At 37.2% G+C, this 21,044-nt stretch overlaps 1 protein-coding gene across 1 annotated transcript in view; it reads left to right on the top strand.

The window, feature by feature from the left end:
- Positions 1-21,044, top strand: part of ITSN1 (intersectin 1 (SH3 domain protein)) — a 222,442-nt gene that overhangs the window by 60,586 nt on the left and 140,812 nt on the right. The window contains exons 3-5 of the mRNA XM_012657331.1: positions 934-1,026; positions 2,309-2,372; positions 14,109-14,269. Of these exons, the coding sequence (XP_012512785.1) occupies positions 934-1,026; positions 2,309-2,372; positions 14,109-14,269 (318 nt within the window). The remainder of the gene's footprint in view (positions 1-933; positions 1,027-2,308; positions 2,373-14,108; positions 14,270-21,044) is intronic.

The following is a 21,044-nucleotide window of genomic DNA, read 5'->3' as shown; positions in this document are numbered from 1 at the left end:
TGTGACTGAGTGGATTCCCACTTTACCTGTCCATGTCACACCAGACCCCACAGAGAAGAGAGATACAATGTTGAGACATTTTGCTGTGTGCACACTTACATTTTGTGTGAAACATACATACTGTGTGTGTTCCCGCCTTTTTGGAAAGTGTCTGAACTTTTGAAAGCTTTTTGTGTATGTAATCTAGAATTATTTTAGTGAATTTGTTTGAGGAGACCTAGGACTAAAGGGAGGAAGATCTCAGTAGTGAGTGGACATTTGGCTAGTCTCAGAGCTGAAACTGAAGGAGAACCTCAGTCCCATGCTCTTCGGCCATTATTTTTTATCAGGACACCCATTTTTAAAAATAGCTTTAGTGAGGTATAATTTACATAGCATAGAATTTACCAGTTTCAATTGTACAATTCAGTGATTTTTAGTAAGTTTACAGACTTGTGCAACCATCACCACAACCTAGTATTTGTATATTTTTATCACCTCAGAAAGATTTTCATGGAGTCACACAGGATACTAATTGTGAGGCTCAGCTGCTTCTTTCATAACTTTCATCTGTGACATTTAAGGCAACTAGGAGTGCAATTTTAAGTTAATATTGACTTAGTCTTTTGCTTAGGTTTATGTAAGTAAATTATTAACTCATATGTCTCCATGTAATCCTGCTAACTATAGGATTGTAGGGCAAGTTTCTAAAAAAGGAATTTGTTCCTTTCTCCCTCTCTGTTTCTGTCTTTCTCTCTTTCTATTACTTTCTTTGTCATACTTTACTCTTAATTTCCTAACTTTATATGCATAATTTCCAAGGACAAACAGATGCTAATTTATCAAATGATTTATAACACATGGACAGAATCTTGAAGTGCTATAGAAATAGTGTGTGAGAGCACTTTGTTTTTCTTTTCTCACTGAGTAATTTGTCTTTTCTTTGGATTATAGGCAGCCTGGATATCTGGGCCATAACTGTAGAGGAAAGAGCGAAGCATGATCAGCAGTTCCATAGTTTAAAGCCAATATCTGGATTTATTACTGGTAATTGGAGTCAGTATTTTTATGTTTTTACTTATCATTAGTGCATATACCTGTGGAAAATCTATTACACAAAGCTAAGGTGGGCACATACCACCAAGGGAACATTTTACCTATTTTGCCTTAACTTTGAGCCTGTATTTTTACAATTGCTTTTCATGTGATACATTCATACCTAGTTTGCAATCCTCAGGGCATGTCAAGCCACTTGTTTTGGGCATATTATTGATGGGAGTTGATTAAGATCAAAGGACCACATTCTTTAGGTAATGTAGGATTAGACCGTGACCCTTCAGCTAAAATACTTGCTTAATTCTGATCTTGAACTGATTTGAGAAACTGTTCAGTAAATTAACAGATTCTGAGCACTTAAAAAAAAGGATTATTTTCCTTGCTGTCTCCCTAAAGTCCTTTTTGTACTCTGCCTTTTTTTTTCTCTGAAATAGAGTCTCGCTCTGTTGCCCGGGCTAGAGTGTCGTGGCATCAGCCTAGCTCACAGCAACCTCAAACTCCTGGGCTCAAGCAGTCCTCCTGCCTCAGCCTCCCAAGTAGCTGGGACTACAGGCATGCGCCACCATGCCCGGCTAATTTTTTCTATTTTTAGTAGAGACAGGGTCTCCTTCTTGCTCAGACTGGTCTTGAACTCCTGACCTCAAGTGATCCTCCTGCCTTGGCCTTCTAGAGTGTGTATTTTGCCTTTTTAATTATTTCCCGTTCGATCACTCTTCAGGAATTCACTTTAGAAAAAATGAGATTTAGATTTCGTAGGGAATTACTTTTGCATGTGTTTGTGTCATAGTTCTCTTTACTTTATTAATTCTTTATCATTGATATGATTCTTTTAAAATCATTGTTAATTATTCTCCGTAAATATATCAGAAGGGCCCAGAATTTGGAGTAAAAGTATTGGGAATGGCAAAGAACTTTTTTTTTTTAAATAAAGGAGAAGTGTGGGTCATCAGTTTCCTGAGGATTCTTGTAAATGTGCTGTGGCATAATGGGTAGCCATTAACTTCTTAGTTAATAGCAAATTAATTAAAGTGGGCAATCCATCCCAGCAAATGGTTGGCCTCTTTTGAGATGATTTTTAAAAGTGTTATGTTCTAAAGTCAGTGCTGATGGATTCATTTTACTATTGCTTGTAGGCTTACCATTTGATTTTTGTTATTTATTCAATTTGGTATTTATAGGATTACCAGTCTCTTTCTTAATTTTATAATTTTGCTATAAGAAGAATTCTGTCAGCTGTTGTTTTTTTCTGAAACTTTTTCCATTTAATTTACAGGTGATCAAGCTAGAAACTTTTTTTTTCAATCCGGGTTACCTCAACCTGTTTTAGCACAGATATGGTAAGTTGGAATTTTATATAAGCAGAAGGTAAAATTAAATATTAGCCAGTTCTATTTGGTAATGTGATTTCTTATACTACAGAAGAAGAATATATATCTCTAGCCTGAAATACTCTATTGCTTCTTACCAGAGAAATACTTCTGAAAAATGCCTTTCTAATATGGAACTAAAAAAAAAAAAGAGTAGTGCCATTTGAATGATAGAACTCTGTCAAAGTTGAATTTGAATTTCCAGTTAAGACATTTAAATTTTGGTATTTTCTCACCAGTTTGTTTTGGTGTCATCCACATCACCCATATTCATTTGAATGTCCGTATTTCTTGCTTTATAATGAAATGGTTCTTTATCTTTCATTGACTGAAAAATAAAAGGAAAAGAAAATATTTGAAAGTTAGTGCATGGTGAATGCATAATAGATATTGCTGAAGTCATCGTCAGAAATAGGTGTCAATATTTTGAAGCCACAGGAAAGAAAGAGTAAAAATACAGTTTTGGATTCTAGGATCATGGCTTTGGGGGAGTCATGGTGAATTCTCCTGTCCTGTAAGAAGCATTTTCTCACAAAGTATGCTTAATACTTCATTCATTTCCCTGAATTTATTAGTGTTATGTAGGCATCTTGCTATAATGAAAAGAGCACATACCTCAGTTTGAATCCCATCACCGCTTTCTTTCTTTCTTTTTTTTTTTTTTTTTTTTGGGACAGTGTCTTGCTTTGTCATCCAGGCTGGAGTGCAGTGGCCTGATCATAGCTCACTGTAACCTTGAATTCCTGGACTCAAGTGATCCTCCTGCCTCAACCTCCCAAAGTACTGGGATTACAGGCGTGAGCCATCATACTCTGGCCACCAGCACCACTTTCTTTCTCTCTCATTTGGAACATACATTTACCCTCTTAGACCTTAGTTCTCTAGAAGATGGGAATGCTTGTAGTTTCATTACAGAGTAGTTGAGAGGATTCAGAGAAAAACTATACATAAATGAATTAGTATGGGACCTGGCACACAATAGGCCCTCAAAATGAAACCCAAAAATGGTAGCTGCTATTATCTGCAGGGGCTGGGTATTCCACATAACTTGTCTTCTTAAATGACCAACCTCTTTTATTTATATTAGGTCATTAAATATGAAATGTCATCTGATTTCAAATCAAAAGTATAGTTTATTATATCACAAACAAGAAGCAGTACAATTAATCAAAGTATGCGCCTAAATTATTGACACAGTTTTGCCATCTTAATAATAGCTTATTTATGCCAGCAGCGAAGAAGCCTGGAGAGTGAGTGGCGACGAAATCGAGAAAGGCATTTTCCACAGCTTGTTGAGAATTGAATATTTTTCCTTGCAAGAATTGGTCCAAAGTCTGGAAGAAGTGGCAGTCAGTTGTTGCAAGGTCTGGTGACTACTGTGGTTGACAGAGAGTTTCTAAGTCGAGCTGCTGTAGTTTGAACAGAATTGTTTGTGCAACATGTGGTCTTGCAAGCGGATTGGCCTGTCTCTATTGACCAATCTCGGCTGCTTAATTGCAGGCTTCCTCATCATTTCATTTAATTGGCTGCAGTAGACATCCGCTGTAATTGAATCACCAGGTTTCATGAAGCTATAGTGGATAATACCGGTGCTGGACCACTGAATGGACACCATTAGCTTTTGTTGATGATTATTCAGCTTTGGACTATGTTTCAGCACTTCCATCTTTATCCAACCATTGTGTCGAACACTTAACGATTGTCAAAAGGAATCCATTTTTCATCACACATCACAATACAGTGTAGAAATGGTTTGCCTTTATGTCATAACAGCAAAGAAAGGCAAGCTTGGAGACGATTTGTCTTCTGACGCTCGTTTAAGTCATGAGAAATCAATTTATCCAGCTTCTTTACCTTGCCCATTTGTTTCAAATGGTCCAATATTGTTGGATTAGTAACATCAAACCTTGCTGCTAATTCATGCATAGGTTGAGATGGATTCACTTCCACTACAGCTTTCAGCTCAGCGTTATCCACCTTGGTTTCTGGTCGCCCACATGGCTCATTTTCTTTTCTTTTTTTTGAGACAAAGTCTTCCTCTGTTGCCCGGGCTAGAGTGCCGTGGCATCAGCCTAGCTCACAGCAATCTCAAACTCCTGGGCTCAAGCGATCCTTCTGCCTCAGCCTCCCAAGTAGCTGGGACTACAGGCATGTGCCACCATGCCCGGCTAATTTTTTATATATATATTTGTAGTTGTCCAGAACATTTCTTTCTATTTTTTTAGTAGAGACAGGGGTCTCGCTCTTGCTCAGGCTGGTCTCGAACTCCTGACCTTGAGCTATCTGCCCGCCTCGGCCTCCCAGAGTGCTAGGATTACAGGTGTGAGCCACCGTGCCCGGCCCCACATGGCTCATTTTCAAGATTAAAGTCACTGGAACAGGACTTCTCAAACCATCTACGTACTGTGTGTTCATTAGCCACATCCTTCCCAAACACTTCATTGATGTTTTGAGCTGTCTGCACAGCATTGGTTCCACAACAGGACTCACATTCAAAGATAACATGAATTTTTGACTTATCCATGGTTTCACAAAAATTGTTCCAGAAAAAATTGAGACAGAATCACAAGCCAAATTGTGCATTTGAAAGACAGGATGTACCTTCACAATAAAAATAAAACAAGAATTGTCAAAATGAAATGTTAGAAATATCAATTGTCAAACTTAGTACTTAAGGAAATCAGACATTTCATACTTAACAACCTAATTTTGTGGAAATTAATAAAGATCAACATAGCTTATCGTTATTTTCAAGGAGACTGTATAGAACACAATCTAAGCTTTTCTGGATTGTATTATCATTATGGAAAATTAATGACTGTGTTCTGAAATAGCAAAACTTTCTTGGGATGTGTGTGTGTGTGTGTGTGTGTGTGTGTTTGGATATATTTGAATTGAAACAGAATGATACCAGATTCCTGTGCTTTTTTGGGTGTCTGCTTTATTTTCTTTTTCCTGGTTGTCAGCATATTGGCTGCCAGAGTGTATCTTTCAACTAGTGAACTTGCTTCTATGAAGCCATTCCAGTTCTAACTTCTGATCCACTAGAGCTTGAAAAGTCAGATAACCAAGTGGTACTGGAATTACTTTTAAAATAAAGTAATAGGCTCAGAGGAAAAAAAAAAAGCACGTGAGCAAGAAATCATGCACATGTGAGCACAGGAGCACTGTTGGAAGAGACCTGTGCACCTGTTTTAGCAAGCTTCTTTTACTCTGAATCCTGATACATGATTGGTTTTATACCATCATCAAGACCTCTCACTAGAACCTTCTTTCCCAGAGTTAAACTTTCTCCACTGAATTGTGCTTTTATATTGTATTCCCAATTTTTGAAGGTTTATTTCAGAAGCAGTCTTATGATGACTACTCTGCTGCAGTAAAACCTCACCCCACATTTATTCATTCAACCTTGAAAAAATATTTATCTGATGTCTACTATGGGCCAGTAACTTTTGTCATTGCTGGGGATACAGCAATGGAGAAAACAGACAAAATCAGCGCTTTCGCTGACATTACAGTCCAGTCGAAGGAGACAGTTAATAACAGCATAAAAATTGTCATGGTAATAAATATTATGGAGAAAAGTAAAGTGTTATCTAATGAATTTCATTTTTTTTCCATTAAGACAGTTTTCCAAACTTTTACCTGAATGGCCCAAAGTCATTTTTGCTAATTTATTATTTTTATTGTGAAAATTTTTGTTAACACTAAAAATGGTGAATTGGCAGTCTTAGGTTGAATCAGAAGTTTTCTTTGTCTTGAATTTTTTTCTAACCTTTTACTAAATACATTTTGTGATTGCATATTTTACTTTTATCAAGGAATTCTATTATAAAAATACAAAAATAAAAAAACTCCTATAAGTATCTTTTCCCAGAAGAAATTTCTTTGAAGAGTCATTTGGAATTTTATGAACCACAGATGCCCCGCTCAGATAATGGAATAATTTAGTACAAAGTATGAGCAAGCTTTTTCAGCCTGGCTTTGATACTGATTCACATAGTAACCCTGGGCAATACTTGGCCTCTTCAAGACTGGGTTTTTAAAATTACAAGTAATAACAGCTGATCTAACTAAACGGTTTCCTCTCCTCTCTCGTACCAAACTTGTATTCTTATATGGTTTTCCTGGTAAGTTCCCAGGGTAGGCCCTTGCTCCTTTTGGTAGAGAGAAGAATGGGTTTGATTCTGAAATTTTATATATCCTGTTATGTATGTTTTATGTACCTATGTCAGTCATCTGGGGAAGAAGAGAGTCTTGGATTGAGAATTGGGAACTGTTTCGACTCTCTCTCTCACTCTTTCTGCCTTACTTTCTTTGTTCTGGACTTCGTTTCAAATATGAGTGATATGGACTGATGGAGAGTGTATGGTAGAAACCTTTATAATGTTTCATTCCCATGTAGAAACTATATTCCATTTAACCAATTTAAGAACTTTGAACTGTAACCTGTTAATACTTTGGGGACTACTTGCCTCTCCAATCTGATTTCCACTTAAGGATACAAGAAAACCCTAGTCCTCAGAGGGTTGATTCAAGTCATTGTTTACAATGCCAAATTATAACAGTGGCCAAAGATGATACATCTCCTTAGAAATTATCTTACTAATAAGGAACTGGAAGGAAACTGGCAAGCAGCCTTTTGGCAATTGAAGTGCTTTAAATTGTTTCATCCTTGCCCTAGAGGGGGAGAAGGAGGAAGCAGAGGGTAGACAAGAACCAGAAGGTACAGGGAAGAAAAAGGGGCCAAGAGGCTGGATGAGGACTTTGGACTCCGAGGCAGAAGGGCCCACAGAAATGGAGAGAAGTGAGGGGCAGGGTGGGAGCACCACCTGGAAATGGGCCTTCCGAAAAAAGAAGGGAGCCAGAGACCTAAAGGCAAAGATTAGAACAGCTTGGTGATCTGGTTCAAAGATGGGGACGTGATAGGGCAAATAGCCATGTAACTTATACTATCTTAGGACACTTCTGAGTTTGTGTTAGAAGGGCCTACAGCCACCAATAAGATCAATTTGCCAAACTCAATTTATAAAAAAAAAAAAAAAGCCATTTGGACTCGTGGTCCCCTCTCCCATCCCTCTTTCCTGAATCCTCACCATCGCAGTTCAGGGCTTTGAGCATCTGTCAATCCAGCTGCCCAAACCAACACCTGGGAGCCATGCTTGATTCCTCTCTTTTCTTTATCCTGCACATGCAACCATCAGCATATAATTTGACTCCATTTTCAGACTTTATCCCCAATCTGGTCATTTCTTTCTCTCTCCACTGCCCCCATCCTGACCTGTCATCTCCCTTGGGGCCACTGTTTGACCATCTGGACTGGAATCTCTTGCACTTGCCCCTTTAGATTCCATTCTCCAAACAGCAGCTGGAGCAATCTTTTTAAACAGTAAATCCATTTAAAACTCTCCATTGAGAATAAAATCAAAGTCATTACCAAGGCTACAAATCCCAGTATGATCTGGCTCTTGCTTTGTTCCCTTCCTGTTTTGTATCACTCTCTTCCTCAATTTTTTTTTTTTTTTTTTTTTGAGACAGGGTCTCACTGTGTTGCCCTGGGTAGAGTGCAATGGCGCCATCATAGCTCACTGCAACTTCAAGTGATCCTCTTGCCTCAGCCTCCCAAGTAGCTGGGACTACCGTCGCGCCACGGCCAGCTAATTTTTCTATTTTCTGTAGAGATGAGGTCTCAATTTTGCTCAGGCTGGTCTCAAACTCCTGGCCTCAAGTGACCCTCCTGCCTGGGCCTCCCAAAGTGATAGGATTACAGGCATGAGCTCCCAGCCTATTACTCAATTTCTGCATTCCAGCTACACTGACTTTCTATTCTTTCAATGGGCCAGGTTCCTTCTTGCTTCATAGTCATTGCATTTAGTCTTTCCTCTTCCTGTTCTTCTAGATCCTTACATAGCTGGTTCATTACCTTTTAGGTTTCTTCACTTCATGTGTCACCTCCCCAGAGAGGTTGTCACTGATCAACTAGTCTAAAGTGGTTCCCTCTGCCCACCTTCTGTCTTCTCTTTCTCGTTACCTTGATAGCACTTATCACCACGTAGAACAATCTGATTTATTCTCTTATTTAGTGTCTGCTTGCACTAAAATATAAACTATGCGAGGCCAGGAACCTTGTCTATCTTTTTCATAGTTCTAACTCCAATTCTTAGATAGTGCCTAGACCTTATTATGTGCTCTCACCCCCGCTTTCCCAGTCATTGGTTTTAGAGTGAATGAATGACTAGACTGGATTCGTCTGTGCTGTTACTTGGCTTTACCTCCAGCTTAGAGGGCAGCAAGAGGAATATGAGCAGCCTGTGACAAGCCTTAGCAGATGAGGTGGGCTCCTATAGTAATTTGCAGGTATCAGCCCTGGTGCAGTGAATGAAATTGGCCAAGAGGAGACTGGCCTCTTCCCTTAATCCTATAATATACACAAAGTAGTTTCAGAATTGCTACACTCATATCCACTACAAACCACAAACCTATTAAGTAGAATTCAAGATTACTTTATAGTTCGTTTTGTTTTTAAACTGAGGACATATGTGTTAAAAAGTTACTTGGATTAGTTTTTTTCCTCCTCCCATGTGGATATGTTATTTATTTAAAATACTGTTAGGTTTGTTTTCATTTTTATTTGGGTGTCCCTCTTCATTTTGGTGGACTTTATTTTTTTGAACACAACACATTAACAAGGTTCTAAAAACTAAAACTATACAAGAAAGTGTACTCAGACAAGTTCACTCCCTCTCTTATATAGCCCTTTATGCCTGTTCCTTCCTATTTTATTAGTTTCCTGTTATCCTTCATTTGTTTATTTTTGTGGAAAAAAGCAGGAACATAATGTATAATGTGTGCGTATTCATATTTACATTACTTCTTCTTCCATAAATTAAGGGAACCTCTTATAAATGCTCTTTTGTTCTTTGCTTTTTTTCATTTAACAGCATATCCTGGAAATCACTTATATCATTCCATAGAGATCTTTCTCATTTTCTTTTTACAGTTACATAATATTCATTGTGGAGGATATACCATAGTTTATTCAGCTAATCTCCTGTGTACATGTATTTAGTTATTTCCAATATTTTGCAATTACAAATAATACAGCAATGAATGAGCTTGTGCCTGTGGGTTTTTGTATTGGAGGTGTGTCTTCAGGGTAAATTCTTAGGTGTGCAGTTGCTAGTTCCAAGAGTAAATGCATACTTAGTTTTCCCTCATTTGGAGTCAGCAGCACTTTTCCAACCAACAGTGTATAAGAAAGATAAATGGTTTATTTGTAGAAATCGAACAAAAAGCTTGATACCTCTGTTCCCTTTCTCAACTCAACCCTGCCTGTAGTTATGTACAGATTTTAATATAACGGCTAACATTGTATTTAAAATGACTTTGTTTCAAGAGTCATAAATAGGAATTGTTGGACTTACATTGTTTTCAGTGTATTTTTTACTTTGGAAATTAAATGAGTTTAATTTCAGTATTGTCAGATTTATAGTTAGTCTTTTAGGGGATCATTAGACACAGATAAACTGGAGAAATAACTATACCTGGGAAATGAAATGGATGGCAGAGGGGAAGCAGCTTTTTGCAGAGAAGCTTTTTGAAATAAAATGTGAACTCTATTGTACTGGGGGATAGGGTGGAGAGCTGAGCTTTGTAGGAGTAACTACTGTATTTCCATAAATTCCTTTGAATTTTATTACTGGGGAGTCCCCACAGTTGTTTTGTTAATTGAGTTTTTTTTTTTTTTTTTTTTTGAGAACCACAAAATTCTCAACCAGATGTTGGGATTGTAGTGAGTGGTTTCAACTTAAGCCCCTAGAACCTAATGATTACATGTTTCTTCTCCTCACCCATGGAGACACTTAATAAGAAGGTTTTTAGAAACACTAGATTCTAACTAAACCTTTACTAGAAAGTCTCTTCTCCCCTTCTCTCCGCTTATTATTCCACATTTGATATTTCCATTTCTCACTAGAAAACACGTTTTTGGGACAGTGGTGTGGGGAATAGGCAGTGGGAATCTGCCTGATTGATTGGTTGATTTTAGTATGCCTGTTGAGGTTGTTTACAGGGAATTTTTTTCCCCTGAAAACCATTTGAAATAGTTGACTATCTTTTTAAAAATACTCAGCAAGAGAAGGTAAGTTCATTGTTTCATTTTATATGCTTAATTTCCTTTATAAAACCTGGAAGTTGACCGGGCACAGTAGCTCATGCCTGTAATCCTAGCACTCTGGGAGGCTGAGGTGGGAGGATCACTTGAGCTTAGGAGTTTGAGACCAGCCCGACCAAGAGCGAGACCCCGTCTCTACTAAAAATAGAAAAATTAGCCAGGTATGGTGGCATACACCTATAGTCCCAGCTACTCGGGAGGCTGAGGCAGGAGGATCGCTTGAGCCTAGGAGTTTGAGGTTACTGTGAGGTAGGCTAACGCCTAGCCAACAGAGTGAGAGTTTGTCTTCAAAAAACAAAAACAAAAGCAAAACCCTGAAAGTTGGTACAAAAATAAAGTAACGAGATCATTTTCAATTACGAATATAGATGCAAAATATCAAAACAAAATCTTAGCAAATAGAATTCCACAGTGTATAAAAAGAATAACATATTATTTCCAACTTGAGTTTATGCCAGAGGTGCAAGATTGGTTCTTAGTCAAGAAGCTCTATCAATATTTGTCTTTATTTCAGCAGATAAAAAGAAGACGACCTGTGATCACATCGACAGGTGTGGATTAGGCATTTGATAAAAAATACAGTAACCATTTCTAATAAGTAGAAAGGGAACTTCTTTTAAATATGTCAGAGTACTTTCAAAAATCAGTACCAAATATTCTATACGTTGAAATACTAAATCCACTTCATTTAAAGTCAGAACTGAGCAGAAAGGCATTCAGTAGTATCTTATTTATTTATTTTTTCCCCGACTACTAGACTACGTGGGATCAGTAATGTCTAGAGGCAATAAGACCAATGAAAAAGAGGATTGGCATAAATATTGGAAAAGAAGATAATGCTAATTTTTTGCTAGTTATGTGATTGTATACTTAGTAAATCCAAGAGATTTTAGTTTAAAAAAATTAAGATTCACAGAAGTTTTGTAACTTCTATAGTATTTATGCTAAATACAAGATAAATAATTTTTAAAAAATTAAAATTTTTCTCTATGCTTGAAATAAACACCTAAAAATGGAAATGAGGGGACTGTTTCATTTAACACTCTGGCAAAAATGATAAAATTTCTTAGAATATATTTAATAAGAAAAGCATACTTATATCAAAAAAGTGATAGTTTTATTATTGGAAATATTTATTTGTAGAACTGAGCAAATGGAAAGATACTATTTTCTTTGGTGGGCAGACCATCACAAATATATCAGTTTGCCAGAAATTATTATCTAAATCTAATACAGTTTTTGGATCCCAGTATGGTTGTTTGTAGAATAAAGTGATCTTAAAATTCATAGGGAAAAAATAAACATCCATGAATAGCCAAGAAAAGTTTTAACAAAACCTTGCCAGATATCAGAATGTCCCTGAGAGCCAGCGTGATCATATATCATTGTCATATGGACCTGGGAATTGTTCAGGCAGAATAGATAATGCAGAAATAGATCTCACTTAATATGAACACTTAATACATGACAAAAATGCGTTTTTAGTTCAGTGAGAAGAGGATGGAATAAATATTGCTAGAAAAGTGAGGAATCCATGAAATATGGTTGAACCCTGGGATAACATTCCCCCCCCCATGCAATTATAGTTGGTTTAAAGATTGAAATGTAATAAAATAATACAATCTTAGAAAATCAAGGACTAAGCACCTACAAACTATATAATAAAAGAAATATTGGTCCAAGCATGGTGACTCATACCTGTATTCCCAGCACTTTGGGCGGCTGAGGGGGAAGGATCGCTTGAAGCCAGGAGTTTGAGACCAGTCTGGGCCACATAGCAAGATGTCATCTCTACAAAAAAATTTTTTAAAAAATAAGCTGGGCATGATGGTGCATGCCTGTAGTCCCAGCTACTCAGGAGATTGAGGCAGGAGGACCACTTTAGCCTAGGAGTTTGAGGCTACAGTGTGCTGTGATCGAGCCACTGCACTCTAGCCTGGGCAACAGAGTCAGAGTCTGTGTCTTAAAAAAGAAATATTTTATATATAAAAAATCTGGAATTCCTGTATGGTTAGTATATTATACACAAAATAACAAATATTGAATTTTTAAAAATCTTTGAACATTCTACAGATAACCAGTTAACATGTTATACATAGCGAGCTTATACACTGACAACAAAAAGACATGCAATCCATCAGAAAACTTGGCAAAGGATATAAGTAAGCACTTCATAGAAGTACAGACCCAAATAACCATGAAACATTGGAAAAGTGATGTTCAAGCTCCCTAGTAGGGAGGGGAATTTGGACTCTACTGGCATGGTTTGCTGAAGGGGTCATGATTGCAAGAGGACCCCGGGGGAAGAAAGGAGGTTCCCATAGCCATGGGGCTCTGTTTCCTGCTTTATGATCCTTCTTTCTTTTCCAAAATAGTTGTGCTTATACAACTTTTATCACTTTTAGAGATTTTTAATCTTTGTTGTATGTCATGCTTTTTATTCTGTTACATGTCTTCTTTCTTTAACCCCTGCTACATAGGATTATTTTCTATGTAACTTTATTTTCTTTTGTAGACACTATCTGGATACATCTCAGTTTAAAAGATTGCTAGTCATGTATTTTAATTGAACTAGCTAGTCTGATGTTTCAAATGCAGTTTTATAAGATTAGTTTCATATATATGAATAAATATTCATGCTTTTAATATCTGAATTAAAAAGAAATGAAATCTGAATAAACATTTTTTATGCAGAAGAGGTTAAATCATGAATATGCACAGTTTGGGTTGTATAATGTGGTTTCTAATGGCAAGGACAAAATTTCTTCCTTTCGCTTACTCTTCTTTGGGAGAAAATACTTTGCCTTGAAGCTCGTTATAAGTTGTGCTTGGAGCATGTATGATTCAGTAGGATTTTCAAACAGCAAGCATATTTGTAAGCTCATTACAGAGTTGTTGGGTGGTACAGGGCAGGATTCTAAAGAAAAGTTAAGTTTTAAGAGTTTTAGAAGAATACTAGCATTATTGTATAGTATACCATAGCATAGGGTAGCATAGCATAGCATAACAAGTCATGTTGCCATGTTGAGGTTTGTAGAACTCTGCAGAACAGTTAATGCAATCTAACCAAATGTCTCTGGCCATGACATTGTTTCTAAATCCTTGTTTTTTCCCCCAACAGCTTTATTGTGACATAAATCCCATAATAAAGTTGACTCAGTTTAAAGCGTCTAATTCATTGTAGTTTATTGACAGAGTTGTGCAACCATCACCACTATCTAATTTTAGAACATTTTCAACTCCAAAAGGAAATGCCTTTTGGTGTCTAAAATACAAATCTTCACACTGGGGCTGAAAATTACCTGAGGTAGCATGTAAGTAAAAAGTAGCAGAGTAAAAGATATTTTATGTTAATAAGACCTTGCCAGTATTTACAGGCTATTCCCCATAGCTTGGAAAACAAATTTTTTTTGCGTTGTTCTCCCTTGGGGTAAGAGAGCTAATTATTTTGTTTTCGTGTCAGCGGGAGTGGTGGTTTTGGAAAGGTTTTTTTATGGTCACAGTTGTTCTGAGTTCATGCTGTTGGTTTGCAGGGCACTAGCTGACATGAATAATGATGGAAGAATGGATCAAGTGGAGTTTTCCATAGCTATGAAACTTATCAAACTGAAGCTGCAAGGATATCAGCTCCCCTCCGCACTTCCCCCTGTCATGAAACAGCAACCAGTTGCTATTTCTAGTGCACCAGCATTTGGTAAGTCTGAAAATGAATTGATTCCTATACTTCATTGTATATTTTAAAAATAAATGTTTCCCTTTTATTCCCCTCTTAGTTTATAGCATTATGAAATTCTAGGAGGTAATTCTATCTCAAAGATGATGGCCCTGTGCAGGCAGATAGTGCTGAGTAGAAGGAGCGTGTTCTCTAGGATGTGAAAGTGATCAATGAACGTGAAGGTGCCAGTTGTCAGTTGGGAACAGCTTTGTGGTCTGCTGCATCTTTGCCCTTTTTTTTGCTTTTCACATTGACCCTTCGTGTTGTCACATACTCCCTTTTGGCTTTCTGTTTCCGTAGTGTCTGTATTTCTCCTTGTGCCTAAACAATTCCTTTTGATTATGGTACCTAGAAATATATTTTTTGAATTACAATATTGGGTCAATTAGCCACATTAAATTTTTTCTTAGAACAAAATGGAATGGAAAATAAAAACATTGGTATCGTGATTAAAAACATTATTCCATTAAAAAGTTATCTTTCAGTCAGGAATTTTTCTCATAAACTAATTGGTAATTAGTTGACTGAAATCATCAACAGTTCTGATTTCTTCTCTGTTCTCACCCTAGACTTTAATTATTTAGGTTGATTTGAAGATCACAGTAATCAGATCTAACATCTGATTCATGGGGTGCTTCTTTAACAGTTTAAAACAAAACTCAAAAACTGCAACTAGAGTTTCTTTCCCTGTTTTCATCCTGATATATCTAATGAAAGGTGATAAAGTGAATTAGATTTGGGAGGGGCAGTCAGCAGTAATTCAGGTTGTCTCTGATAGAATTAACGACGAGCTAAGACAAATAAATACTCTGGTTTTACTTATTATTAGATTTCCTATTAAAAACAAAGAACGTATTGCCTTTCTTTTGGTGAGGTTTAACCACAAGGCTAGTTTTTGTAAGGGGAAAGATACAGGTTTGGGGAAGAATTTTAGACACATAGCACAGTGGTTCAAGAGAATAAGGAAAAACTCACGTGTGAGCAAAGGCTGGGAAGAGCAGAAGTGAAGAGAACAGTAGCTCTCTGTGACCAGGGCACTTGTTAGTCTTGTCCGTTGTGTGTTCACGTGATTAACCTTTAGTTAACCAGCTTATTTAAGTGGAATTTGCTCCGAATCCCTAAAGGTCCCTGTAACCAATTTTTGTTCAGGACCCATGTGTTAAAATATTTAGTTAAGGGATATTTGGTTTTCCTTTGGCCTCCTTCCTGTGCTGCAAGAAGAAACTTCAGAGTGGAGAAAGGGTCAGATGGCCAGAGGCATCCCATTTCTTCTTTTTCCCTCAAACCTGGGGGTCAGTAATTTTTCCTGTAACATTTAATTTGTTTTCTCTTATTCCATTCCACTATAGGAATTTCAGCTGTGGAGATATTGCCGATTTAGTTTCAGGAGGTTGTGGCTTCACTGCTGAGAAGGTTTTACAGTCACTTAAGTAACTTGCCACAAGTTAGGAAGGGAACCCACCAGGATTTCTGACCTGACACCCTGCCAGCCAGCTCATAGTTCTTCCTGCAGGCTTCTCTCTGCCTTTTCTCACCTTGTTATCATCACATCAACATTCTCAGTAAATGACTTTTAAGAGGATAAGCCATGAGGGAATATGAGGACATAAGGAGAAGTTACAAGTACATGGTCCTAACCAAGTCTGCCCAAGTTTTCACAAAGATCTGGTCTTTACTAGTATTGCTAGTCCCACCTCTCAGCTCAACCTAGGGTAATTTTTTTTTAAATAGTTTTTCCAGCTGTTTGAGAACAAAATAGTTTATTGCTATTATCATTATTTTCTAATTAATGTTAAAAATTATCTGACTATGCATTTCTTAGCTCTTAGACATAGTATGTGCCTTCACATATAGTATTTTATTTGATTATAACAATAACCCCCAAATTATGCAGAAATTATTAGCCCTGTTACATAAATGAGGGAATTGAGATTCTAAGAAGTTGAACAATTGGCTTAAGGCCAATTTAACAAAGGAGGTAGGGGCTTCCAAACCTACGATTTTTCTAGGCTCTAGGTTACCTTATTACCTTCTCCCTCCCGCCTTCATTAACACCAATCCAGCTGGGTGATGTGTAGCGTCACTCTTCCAGGGTTCCTCGGCTGCATGTATTTTTAATGCAGACATTAACACACTGTAGAATTAAGGCTCAGGCAGGAGTCTGAGCAATCATTTTGTTCAAATCCCCTATGTTATAGAAGAGGGAATTGGGGTGCAGTGGTATTATGACTTGCCTAAGGGCACCCAGCTGAATTCTAGGAAAGTCTGTGAGTAAAATTTCCTTTTTCTCTCTCAGTGTGTTTGCACATGGCATGATTCTTCTTTTATTCTGCACCTACCTCATTTAGGAGGAGTTTACTTTTCTCTTGTTTGGTTTTCATTTTGCCAGAGTACATGGTTTTACTGGATTAAACCAGTATTTTTTAAAGCCCCGCCTATGTGTCCTGGTTTCTGGGAGCGTGGTCGTGAGCAGGACATCATGGCTCCTGCAGCTATGGAGCTTATTTCAAGGTGGGGGGGGGGCAAGCAAATAAATAAATAGTTCCAGGTAGGAATAAGTTCGATCAATTCATTAAAACAGGGTAATAGGATAGAGACAGATTGGACAGGGTGGCCAGGGAAGAATTCTCTGAGATGACTTTTGGGCTAACTTAGATAGTGAGAGCCATATGAAGACCTAGGCGAGAAGCCTTCCAGGCAAAAGGAACTACAATTGCAAAGATCCTAAAGCTAAAACGAGTTTGGCTTTGCCAGGTGTGGGAGGAACTCGTAGCTGAAGTATGAGTAGGCCATGAGCACAGGGAGGTAAGGCAGGAGCCAGAGGGTTTAGGGCCTAATATTAAAAACCATATTAAGGAGTTAGAGTTTGGGGTTTTTTTCCCCCAAGTGCAGTTGAAAGCTAAGGAGAGCTTTTAAGTGAAGGAGTGACATGGTTGATAGACCCTTAGGAAAAAATTCTGGATTATCTGAAGACTAGATTGTAGGGAACCAGAATGGAATTCTGGAGACCAGTTAAGAAGCTTTTGCCATGGGCAAGAGTAATGATGATTTAGATCTGGCTGGTGATAATCACTGTGGAGGACAGATTAGATCCATTGTAGCCTATAGTTTGGAAGAAAAAGTAAAAAAGACTCGTCAACAGATTGGAAATAAAAAGTGAAGAAAGAGAATTAAGGTTTTTAGCCCGATTAATTAGATGGATATATATACCAAGGTGGGGATAATAGGAAGAGGAATGGTTCTGGAGGGGAAATCAAAAGTTTTGGCCATGTTTGAGGGGCCTAATAGATTTCTAAGTTGAGGTGAGTGGGATGACTACTGACCTGGAGCTCAGAGGAGGGACTGGTAAACTCTGGGAGGGTTTGAATATGGATAGCGTGAAAGCCCCAGGAGTGGTTAAGATATCTTAGGGAGAAAGTTTAGCTAGGAAAGAGCAGATGATGTAAAGCTAAGCCTTGGTGTGAGGTGACATTTTTTAAAGGTCTGGTAAAAAGGAAGAAGCTAGAAACTGAGACTGACAAGAATGAAATGGGAGAAGGTTGGTGTCCTAGTAGCCAAGGAAAAGTGTTTCAAGAAGGAGGGCATGCTCCATTGTTTGAGTTGTTTTTGAGAGATTGAGTTAGAATAGGACAGAAAAGTGGTGATGGGATTTGATATGATGAGCTTGTGAGTGACCTTGACAAGCAGTTTCAGTGGAGCAGTAGGGACAAAAACCTGATTGGAGGCTTGGAAGAGGAGAGAGAGTTTAACTGTGAAGAGAAACAGCTGGAGGAGCATATCAGCTGAAGTGCTCCCATGTTCTTACAGAGTCGAGAGGGAAAACTCAATGATTCAGAAGAGATGGGAGAATTTCACTAATTAAGACTTAGCACAGTAAGAGGTGATGGCATTCAGAATATAGCTTCTGGTAGATGTATTTATTTAGAAAATCATTTGTTCAGAAAAGGTAGTCAATTGATAAAAGGACAATAGTCTTTGGAGTGGCTATTAAAAGCTGAGTGGGTCACTTAAAATGGAAAAATTATGATGTAACAGAAGATTTTAATAAATTTGGGAGATTAAAAGATCCTTTTACCAGTCTGATTAAACAATATTTTTTAAATTGTTCGTTGGTTTTGCTAGTCTTTTTGGTGCCAATTGAGGTATTTTAAAGTCATCTTTCTCAGTGTCTTTTTGAGGTAAGTCTCCTTTTAAGATTTAGGGGTCTGCAGTACAAATGGGGTATCTTGAAGGTTAACTGGCTTGCACAATATCCTGTTGTCAAGCCTTTTGAAAATCTGCATGATAGTTCATGAAAGGTTTTTAGTTTGTTTTTGTTTGTTTTTAATTGTTGCTTGAGTAGACTGACATTCTTACTTAAGCCAAAACCATGATTAGGAGTATAATTTAATATAGTCATCAAATCATTGCTTTACTTATAAAATTTGGGATTCTAAAACTGACAACAAGTTCAGCCTGATACATATTGATACATAAAGTTAATCTGATCCAAATGAGATGCGTGGTCATGTGCTTTTACCTAGTAAAACCCAGGTTAGAGTTTTTTTCTTCTCCTTGGATTTTCAGTGTCTACAAACATTGTTATTGTTCTTCAAAATAAATAATCTGTTTTTCTCATTGTATAAACAATAGATGCCAATTGTAAATCAACAATGCAAAAAGACTTGGAAAAAAAGTGAAAATTACTCTTAATTCTGTTACTCAGGGACAACCATTGTGCTCAACAACATTCTTTTTAAAATTTTATTAAAGTAATACATGCTCTTAATAAAAAGAAATACAAACAGAAGTGTGTAAATCTGTAATAGTGCAGGAGGAAGAGAGAAGAAATAGGGTATCCAGTGTACTTGAGAACAGGAGAATTCCCAAAAAGCTGACCGATACTCACAAGAAAGTTCAACCAATCAGACTGAAAGCAGCAACTGAAACCCTCTGCAGTACTGGTTGAGGACAAAAGGCCTAGGATAAGAAGACCTGAGAGATCTGGAGCAGTCTATCTCCTATGAAGCCTCAAGGAAACAAGGCTTCCTTTGGGGACAGGGCTCCATACTGAGAAGTGACTGGGAGTAGAATCAAAACTGAGCAGTACAGGAACATGGAGACAAAGGAAAGAGAAGGTCCAGACAAAAGTGGTGGAGGAGGACAGAGACCAGAAATCCCAGGCAGCAGGGCTAACCTCAAAATAGGCAACAGAAAGTTTCAAGCAAGGGCAAATGCACAGTAGAAGTTATCAAACAAGGTCAAGTAATACAATGTTACTATTAGAAAGGAGAGTAAAGAGCCAAATACTACCTGTAGACAATGAAAGTTCCCCAGCAACCCACTACTTCGAAACAACCTGAAAGCTACTATGGAAATGATAGATTCGAAAGACCAATATAAATCAGAATTTTAAAAATCTCAGAAATAAAGTGACAGAACTGAGGAAAAAAGTGAGAAATAAAAGAAAAATTCATTTCAGAAATGAAGACTAAACTGGAAGCACCACAAGAGATACCTTCTGAAGTGAAATAGATGATAAAAAGAGGAAAATGTTTAAAAATAAAAGGAAATGAAAAAGGAGAAATAAAAAAGGAATTGAGAAACAATAACAAATTTTTAAGACAAAGACTATTGACTCTATGGTCAGTAGGAGTCCCTGAAGAAGAAAACCAAAGCAAGAGGATAGAACAGATGGTAAATATGAATTCAAGACAACTATCTTGAAATAAAAGATTTGAAACTATGTTTAAAAGAGAGTATCATATGGCTGAGAATATAGATCTAGAAAGACCAACACTAAGATATATTCTACTTAAAAAAATTATTTGGGCATGTAGAAAAAGAAAGCACATGGCTTACAAGGGGAAAAAATTAGATTATCTTCAGACTTCTCGAGAGCAGTGCTTTATGCCAGAAGAAAATGGAGTAACATATTTAGAATTCTCAGAGAAAGAATGAGCCAAGGATTTTGTGTCCAGAAAAACTGACTCTTAAGTAGAAAGAACATAGACAAACTGTTATCATTGTGGAAGGACTCAGGGAATATTAACATCAACCTTCTTGAGAAATCTGTTAGAGAATGAGTTTCAGACAACCAAAAATAGCTAGAGATACATCAGTATTGGGACTAGTGGTGAGCGTTGAATATATAGTTACCTATAGAGCTAAGACCTAAATGAAGGCAAGAAGGAGAGAGTATAAGACGTAATTCCTATGTGCTCTGACAGTGTAGATGCAATAAAACTATATAATATAAGAGGAGCAGGAATGTTTGAAAAAAATGATTTAATGCTTTCAGAAATTATATTAGTGGTAGTATTAGTATTCTGAAACTGTTGTATCTGTAATGTGATAAAAAATGAGTAATTATGGAATAGTCTAATTCTATCATTCCCTTCTATCATGTACATTGAAAATCTGTATTCTAAGTGTGGAAGTTCTCAACACAGTATTCCTGGCAGCTACAAAAAGATAAAAAGAAAAAAAAATAAGTATGGAAGAAGGAGATACCAATGTAGTAGAGAGTCTCAAATGTTAAACAAAAGCTCTATAGTCTTGAATTTGAATTATCAAATTGCAAGTATCAATATGAACTCATAAAGCTTCTGTCCTCTCCCCCATCTGCCTATTCATCTATCCATCCCTTCCTCTCCTAGCTCTGTCCACTGAAAGGCCTAGAAACAATGATCTACCATGGCAAAGCAGTGAGCTTTCCTAGTGCCCAGGTTGTGAACTTGAAATACCATTTCTCAATAGAAGAAACCAGAGGTTT

The sequence above is a fragment of the Propithecus coquereli genome, unplaced genomic scaffold, assembly GCF_000956105.1.
Source record: "Propithecus coquereli isolate 6110/MARCELLA unplaced genomic scaffold, Pcoq_1.0 Scaffold54, whole genome shotgun sequence".
Lineage (NCBI taxonomy): Eukaryota > Metazoa > Chordata > Mammalia > Primates > Indriidae > Propithecus > Propithecus coquereli.
Note: the sequence above shows the minus strand (reverse complement) of the source record. Positions and strands in the feature narration are given on the sequence as shown.